This window comes from Pollicipes pollicipes, unplaced genomic scaffold, assembly GCF_011947565.3.
Source record: "Pollicipes pollicipes isolate AB1234 unplaced genomic scaffold, Ppol_2.1 Scaffold_4295;HRSCAF=5057_pilon_pilon_pilon, whole genome shotgun sequence".
Classification (NCBI taxonomy): Eukaryota; Metazoa; Arthropoda; class Thecostraca; order Pollicipedomorpha; family Pollicipedidae; genus Pollicipes; species Pollicipes pollicipes.
Window position 1 is genome coordinate 12,897,859 of NW_023596461.1, and position 8,707 is coordinate 12,906,565.

The following is an 8,707-nucleotide window of genomic DNA, read 5'->3' on the forward strand; positions in this document are numbered from 1 at the left end:
CAGGAAAGGGCAATTCGGACAAAACATTCTCCCAGGCTTTCGGGCATTGCGATGCACACCAGTAAAGCCAATGCTGAAGAACGTTATATATATATATATATATATATATATATATATATATATATATATATATATGGCTCAGACATGAAGTTTTAGCCGGAACATTGGAACCCTAGCCACGGTACCCCTGTGTCTGATCAATGGCTAGAAAGCCGGATAAACCCGGGCTGTTGTTGGTGACTTATCGACTGATGGGTCGATGACTGACTGTATGTAACGGCTGAGGTCTTTCGCGCTGTCACTAGTCTTGAGCATACAGGTGCGGAATATTTTGCCATTCTTAGCGATGCTCGGACTTGGCGATGTGGATATATGGATATATTATATGGAAACCAGCAATTGAGTGTCCAGGATCATTCCAGTGGTTTGCGAAAAGGTCCATAAATATTCGAAAGCAGCCACTGTCAACGGAACATAAAACAATTAACTAGCAATGCATATTAAACCGGGATTAGTTAAAGCCTTCCAAATGAATCGTCCATGTAACGAGAAATATGCTGTAGTTAATACAAGTAGCTCAGATCATGCCAGGAGGAACGCTGTCATGAGTTAAATACTGAGCCCGCAATCCAGGCGAGCCATCCCAGTGGCGTGCGCTTCCGGTGCGCCGGTGCATCGGTGTACTACGCTCTCCGAACAAGGGCTGGAGGACATCGCTGCGGAAATAGCACGTGCAAAGCGACGAATAGGATAGGAATGGCGTCACGAGAGTCAGAGCCGTATACCAAACTTCGCACGTATTTGCGGCAGTCACTTTGCTGAAATGCACTGAAAGACCGATGACTGGCAAAACAAGATTCCCGAAAATCAGAAGTAAATACGGTAACCTCCCACCATTGTGCTAAGTCATTTTCCGCTGGGTGCAAACCCCTAAGCCTGCCTAACTTGCACTTGTAGGGTAAAATGTTACAAATTTTCTGCGATTAGCAACAATTATGCCAACTCCTGAAACTGCATTCTTTTGATTGGCATTCTAGCAGACAGCTCACGTGAACATGGTATGACCACCGTAAATTCACCAGGAAGCGAACTGGATGTCCTGTAAGATTTCGGAATTCCCTTACATAATATCGGCATACCTTTACTCATTCCAAAATGCGAATGCCGAAATCCCACCGGATGCTCCGCCTGGTAGAGGCTAGAGTTAGTTTCCGGTTGGTAGTGTGCACGTGGCGTGCCTTAGTCATGTCGGGGCTGGTGTCGTGACGGGCCACGGTAACGGTCGTTACAGCAGCTTCATGCGTCTATAAATCACGGAACAAATAGTATTGGCATACTCACGCATTCTTTTCGTGTCATGCTTGTGCGCATGCCGGCATTCACGTTCATTGATTCGCCCAGGTGTCGACATTGCTGTTGAATTAGGTCATTTCTGAAAAGTGAGACCATCAGTCATGCCCCTAGCTTGTTCGTGCGAGCCTTGCCACGAAGCATCGCGACGGAACGGTGTCAATTAATGCGAAACGTGACGCTCTGGACCGTGAACGGCACACCCCGAGGGAATGCAAAGCCGCCATGCAATATGACATGCCCCACAAGCATGCTCCGTCTGTGGGGTGTGGGTTGTTTGCGTCTGACAGGAGTTCCGAAAACTACGATCATCCGAGCGTCCTGCCATCTTCAAGAAAAACACGCCGGAAAACTGAGGCCCGATATTGGGCCGATCTCGAACTAGTATGCCCTGTAGCCGTAGGCTTTCTGTCTGTACGGTGCGTTACCATTCGCTTCAACCCTCCCTCGTTTGTGTGAACTGGCAGCAGCAGCAGCCAAGATCGCCCATTCATCTTCATGGAAATGACGCGCCTCGGTGGACGGCGATCCGCTGCAGCGTGTCAGTGACGCGCCAAGTGCAGCCTGATGTGTGCTCCCGCTAAGTCCGGCCAGCGCGGTCCATTGCCGTGTCCATAAACCGCACACGGGCGCGCCCCCCGTCAGCGCTGATGGGCGAGGGAGGCTGGAGGAAGGGGGAGGGGGCGTCGCCCGGCGCCGCCCTCTGACCCCGTGTCTGTTTGTTGTCGCCCGGCAGCAGAGCATGCGTTCGCTGGTGGCCATGGACTTCACGGGCAGCTGCGGCCGCGTGGTCAGTGACCCGGTCGAGGCCAAGGCTATCGAGCTGGCTGAGGGACACCACTTGCGGCGCACCAACGCCCTCAAGCGGCTCTCAGGTGAGGCTCGCCGACGGACGGCCGAGCTGTGCCGGAGGGAGGGACGCTGCGTTGACCGGCCGAGAACGGAGCCGAGAGGGAGGGACGCTCCGGCGACCGGCCGAGAACGGAGCCGAGAGAGAGGGACGCTCCGGCGACCGGCCGAGAACGGAGCCGGAGCGAGGGATGCTCCGATGGCTGGCTGAGAACGGAGCCGAGAGGGAGGGGTGCTCCGGTGACCAGCCGAGAACGGAGCCGAGAGGGAAGCAGCTATGGCTTACTCACAGGAAGCTCGGACCGCTTTGTTCCCAGCTTCTTGTGAGTGAGCCATAGCTGCTGTGAGTGAGTTTTGTTTGAGTGGCAAATGCTTTAGTGTAACGTAAGGCGCGGAATCTTGAACACGTGTCTCATAAGAGACTCCCTCGCTGTTGCGTTCAACGATAATTAACCGAGAAAGATTTGGGACTAGATGCGGCAAAGCAAATGTAAAAACATAGCAATTTTAACATAGTGTCGTTTTTTACCGAGTCCAAGTGAGCGTGGTCACGTGTAGAGGGGGCGCCTAACACGTGGTGGTGCATAAACATGGGAGGCTGGTCGGTGTTCTGCGGCTCTGGTGGACATGCGATCACGTGGCGCGTCCCACCGCCGCCGCCGCCGCTGCCTGGGCCGGGCCCCATGCGGGGTGTCAGGGGACCCGGACGAGGCCGCTGACCTGTGCCGCGCCGCCCGCAGAGCTGGCCTCCGGCTCATCGGTGCGTGACATAGAGGGCGCCATCCATACCATGCAGCCCTGGTTCCACGGCACGCTCAACCGAGAGGAGGCTTCGCAGCTGCTCCATAAGCACAACGGCCGGGACGGGTGAGTACTGCGGCGTGGGAGGAAGGGGAGGGGTAGGGAGGAGTCCGGAGTCCGGAGCCCGCTCTCGGTGTTGCCTACGTCACCGACGCGGCTCTTGCGGCAATCACCCCGTACATCGTGGGCTCTGTTGTTTGAGGGCTCGTAGAGGGTTTCCGAACGAGCCCAGAAGTGTATGGTATTGTTATTACCATAGACGTGAATATACAATAGTACTGCATCGGCAACGGCTCTGCCCAGAGTGTGTATCGACGAAGAAGGGCATTGTACATCGCATTAAACTAAATCCACATGTGTGAGCGGCCGGGGTGTGGCCTAGCGATAACATCTTCGGCGCAAGCAAAAGAAGCGTTGATTTCGGCTGATGAACGCTTGCGTGTCACGAAAAAGAATCGTTCGATGGGTTTGCCCGTAACTTACCCAGTTTACCTTAGGTTGTCCAGTTTGCCTGCGAGTCTGTGCAATTTTACAGCTGATACGCTTCTTTCCATTGCGCACGTCTGTTGGTAATTTAACATGGGTGTTGCCGATGTAGTGGTATTATATGGGTATGGTTATTACTGTGCTATTACTGTGTAGCATCATGCTGGGAGTCTCAGACGACTAGTTCTAGCGAACGTGGGCGGGATCTTGTCTGGAGCTTATAAGACTTGGACTCAGAATGTAAAATAAAATTTTGGTTACCGCCAGTGACCATTTTCTTGCGGGTCGTGTGTTTGTCGTCCATAGATGTTGATTCCGGTTAAAACCTCTTACTGTGAACTGCTCAACATCATGCGTCATTACTGAAAACACGGTTCTTGCATCTTTCAATTCAGTGTGTTCCTGGTTCGTGAGAGTCGCAGCAACCCAGTGGCGTTTGTGTTGTCGTTCGCGTACCGGATGAAGCTCTACCACGCCCAGATCATGCCGGTAAGCTCACATGGAATATCCTGCCTGCTACGATCTTATATCAGGTACACGTCTGCAATTTTAGAACCAGAAGAACCCGATGCTTTTAGTAGCTACAATGTTCTATCCGTAAGGGAAGTGTGCATCGACGAAAATAAATCCTATAAAAGGTTTATTTTTCAATTTTTCCTCTGTACCGCCGACATGACTCGGCGCCTGAGAGGACCGCGATCCTCATTAATGCCACGAGTGCACCTCCCATTGAACCCAATTAAATAGATAAACACAGCATTTGTCAGTGTCAGCTTTCATCTGCAGACAGTTCTGTCCACTCATTACCCTCATGTGTTTGTTTAGTTAGAGAAGGGAAGAGCTTGCGCGATGTAGGCCATCCTGACCGTTCGCATTTCTGGGCTAATAGGACGACGCCGTCATTGTGAACCATAACCCGAATGAAGTCTGGTTCTTTTGATCATGTTGAAAAGAGGTCTATCGCGTGCACGTTGGGGTACCGCTCGTCGGCTGTTTGGCAGTCAGGTCCTGTGGCCACCGAACCTTCGTGGCTATTCGGCCTCACCATGTTGTCAAAAATCCGCAATTTTGACTGATTGTTGTTGGGATGGGCCCAGTTAGCTGAAGCATAGCCCATGCAGCTGAACAAAGCGTTTCTCGTGTGCCCGTGCCGTGTAAGGATCGGGGCTCCTCCCGAACGAGCCTGGGCTGTACTCAAACCAGTGTTTGGCGTTCTGTTTCTGCGAAAGTTCATCATTCCCGCTCGTAAGGGCCTATCATGAGTGCCTATCGTGAGTCCAAATCCTGCTTTCCTTCCCAATCTGTCCCAATTAGCGACTGAACTGTGTCGACACGACGGGCCGGCAGGTGAAGGACACGAGTCAGACGCCGCCCACCTGTTACTACTCGCTGGACGGCGGCAAGACGCGCTTCTACGACCTGCTGCAGCTGGTCGAGTTCTACCAGCTGAACTCGGGAGTCCTGCCGACGCGGCTCGTCTTCTTCATCACACACGCCACGCCGGCGGCCTCGGCGCTCCGACACGTGGCGCAGAGCTTTTAACGCTCGCGCGGCGCACGGCCCGACGCGTGGCGCCCCCTCGTGACGTAGTCGCCGACCATTGACGCGGTTCTAGTTACTCGCCGACGCGGCGGCGGCCGCTAAGAGTGGCCCGGCCGCCGCGCCGGCCGCTGGGAGCGTCGCTTGCTGCCAGTGCACCACTGCAATATGTCACCCGCCAGCCTGTCCCGCCCCGGCGCCGGCTGGCACGGTGGCCCCGGCGCGCCTGATGCGTACATGTAGCCTAGATCGGACCAAAGAATGTGGCCTGGCCCGACCGGTGTGACTGGGGATTGTCTTGGGGCCTGCCGCCCGGCGGTTGGTCCCTGGCACTCTTGTATTTTGTACAGACGGCGCGCACCCCGTGTGTTGGTGAGAGGCGGGGATGCCCTCAGAGCACGTGTGAAGGAGATCCTCCGTGTGGATCGTGTACAGTGTACATACAGTTGGGTGTGGCAGTGTGCGGGTGCGCGTGCTCGGGACGCTGGTGGCCGTGCTGGCCCCAGGTCCCGATTGTGACCCGGCGTCAGGATTACAGGGTCGGTAGTGTGGCGGGCGGGCGAGCGGGCGGCGGGACGCCGAGCCTACCACCTGGCGGTGCGTCGCCGCCATCGCCCTTTCTCTTCTAGTCACTGGGTGGCGGCACGCGGCCGTTTGTACCGCGCGTGTTTTTGAGTGTTTTTTTCTGGGGGGGGGGGGGGGGGGGAGACGCTATGAGAGACGGAGACAGACGTAATTACCGTAATAACCTGTGGTTGATGTTTCAAACATTGTGCCCCAACTTAGGCAGCGCCCATGGCGATGCCAAGAGACAAAGGGGGAGATAATTCCAATAATTGAGTCGCAGTGGGAGTCGTTGACCTGGCTGCCTGGCAGCGTGCGCGTGTGGCGCGGGCAGCTGCACTACAGCTGTGGAGGCGGGCGGGCAGTAGTACTGCAGCCCGGGCCTTGCAGTGGTGTCGTGTCCCATGCCACGGGTTCCGGCCCGGCCGGCCTCGTCGGCCCGGTCGGTGTCCCTCGGCAGGGGGCAGGGCAGGGGTGACTGAAGGTCGCCTTCCGATCTCATTGGCCGCTCTGCAGCCGCGGCGCAGTATTCAGTTCGTGTAGAGGACTTGGTCGGGGCTGTCCCCGTACGTTTCTCCAGTCTCTCGTCAGATATGTTGCTGACAAACTGCTGTGTAATCTCTCTGAACTGCTGTGTAATCTCTCGATCAAGTTCAGCGTTGCCCAATGCGATTGCGTTTTTGTGCTGCTGGGTTTAGTATGTGTCCTTTCTTATTGTTACCTTCTTATTTTATTGTTTCCAGTCATGAGTCTGGCAGTACCCGCATAAAAATACAAGCTTTGCAAACAAGCTGTTGTATAAGATCGTGTGCCGATCAGGTGATATGAAAGTATGACGAAGTGAGCTGAGACTCAACACTCGAACTCATTCAAAATATATAAAGCATGCTCCCGGTTACTTGATCTCGTGGTACGCCACGGAAAGGTCGTTTTATCGAAGCGCGTTGCTTCCAACTCTATCTGGTCGCGTTCCCAACTACCGCAGAATATCTCTCTTCCGAAATCTGGGGTCCCTCAGCCCATTTTTGGCCAAAAGATATGTGGCATATGCAAAATTCTTGACGCCGGACGTGCGGATGACATAGGATCTCTAGCTATGTCCCCAACATAGCATAGCAAGGATTGAATCGGAATCGCAGTCCTCTGTCAGCATTCTGTCATCTGCTCCTGCACACTAGAATATGCTGAAAGCTGTTTTGTTGCAAAGCGTGTGCACAGCAGTCTGCCGGCGCTGATGCTTATGGACCGCCGTTACCGCCGATGCTGCGGCAGAGACGTCTCATCTCGGGGCAACAGACGTGATGCCGAAGCGGTGGTGGTCGCCCTCGTCGCTGACGGACGCCGGCCACGCCCAACAGACTGCCGGGCTGCCATCCCGGGCGGGCTGGAACTCTCAGCTCCGCTCGTACGTGACAGCCATGCAGCCCGATGCAACGTATCCATCACCGCGTGCCGAGGATGGGCACGCGCGCATTGCATGACACTGTTAGTGGGCTAATCTCTGCCTGGGGAGTGGGCCCGCGCCCCAGGTCAGACGGTGGTGTAATCTGGTGTCTTTTGTTTGAAATTTGACTCCACCACAGGGGTGTTGTTTCGCAAAATAGGCCTGGGAGCTGAGAGGGGAAGACCTAACCATAAGTACACCCAACAATGGATTTTTCCCCGCCTTCGACCTACTTTTCTCCCAACATTATGAAGTTGAAGTCACCAGCCCCCCCCCCCCCCACCCAATAGAAAACTACATTCCAGCTCTGATGCGTTTCCTCGCTCTTTCTTGGTGGAAGATGCTGACATTGGATATCATTAGCAGTTTGTTTGGCGTCGATCGTCAAAACCAGGTTTCGGTAATCAACGGGAGGCCGATGTTATTTGGCTTCAAATGTTCTCAGCTGGATACAGCCTCGGGAGTAAAGAGTGAAAGTTCATGTGCGGGGCTGTTAAAGGCTGCCACGGAAATCCTGGTGTGATAGCCGCAAGGCGGGGCAAGGCGGGCAGCAAGCCGGCACTCGCATTAGGCATGTTGTTGGGAAATTGCTGCCATCGGTTTAGTCGGTTGGTGTCGATCGTTAAGTTCTCGTAACGGTTTCATCGGGTATTCGCGTCCATGTGGAAGTCAGCACATTTCAACGGTTCTTTCGCATGCAAACGGCTAATGACCGGATCGCGCTTTCGCGTCCTAATTTCGGCTAGTTTGTTTATTTTATAATTTCGAAACAAAACCACGAAATTTGCTACAGTCTGTAAACATGAAACATTGCTAATTAATGCCAAAACACACAACAGCACACCATGAAGCCAAAGTCAACAAGATATACTAATCATGCAACCAAAATTATGCATCCTGCCTACAACAGAACAAAATTATCAACTGAATAGACTGCAATTTTCATTTTCTTTGGAGCCCGTCTTTCTAATTGATATAATGACGTTAATTATCCATCATTGTTTGTGCTCTGCTTTAACTTCGGTGCCAGAAGGTTGGGGAGGCCGAACTCACCATTGTGGGTGTGTGTGTGTGCGTGGGGGGGGGGGAATTGGACATTGAGGGGGTGGGGGAGTGGCCCACCTAAAAGGATACAAGTCGACATCCGCGCTTGGCCATGCTACTTTCTACCTATATTTTGCTATATATATATATATATATATATATATATATATATATATGTATATATACCATGCTACTTTCTACATACTACCAAGCCTTTCACATGTTGACCCTTTCCGATGTACAATCTACATTCGTGCGGTCCTTGATATATCTGTAGAAATCAGATATAAAATTATGAAAAAGCTTCTGAGGATAAGAAAGAGTTCACTGAACTATCGTAAAATCAGGAGCACCTACGATTCATTTCTTGCGGTCGTTCAAAGCAATTCATTATATTTTAAGGCAATTGTTCAGTTCATTGACTGTTCAAGTTATGCAGAATTGATGTCCTTGATATGATACCATTGATATGCTGGCTCTTTTCCAGCTATAGGAGGTAAATAGACAAAAGTATTTAGGAAAGCATGCCCTTATTAAGAAATACGCAATTTCCGCCGATTTTCGAGGGACTTACGCTGACGAGGGGCCCTTTGTCAAGTATATCTCCCCACTTGCCAAGGCTCTGACTGC

The 8,707-nt window shown here is 52.8% G+C and overlaps 1 protein-coding gene across 6 annotated transcripts in view; it reads left to right on the forward strand.

Annotated features, from left to right (window-relative positions):
• Positions 1 to 6,379, forward strand: part of LOC119096215 (growth factor receptor-bound protein 14-like) — a 135,128-nt gene extending 128,749 nt beyond the window's left edge. For all 6 annotated transcript variants that reach the window (XM_037219015.1, XM_037219016.1, XM_037219017.1 and 3 more), the window contains 3 exons: positions 2,940 to 3,066; positions 3,882 to 3,975; positions 4,834 to 6,379. In XM_037219015.1, coding sequence (XP_037074910.1) covers positions 2,940 to 3,066; positions 3,882 to 3,975; positions 4,834 to 5,028 — 416 coding nt within the window. In that variant the 3' untranslated portion in view covers positions 5,029 to 6,379. The remainder of the gene's footprint in view (positions 1 to 2,939; positions 3,067 to 3,881; positions 3,976 to 4,833) is intronic.
• Positions 6,380 to 8,707: the final 2,328 nt, after the last annotated feature.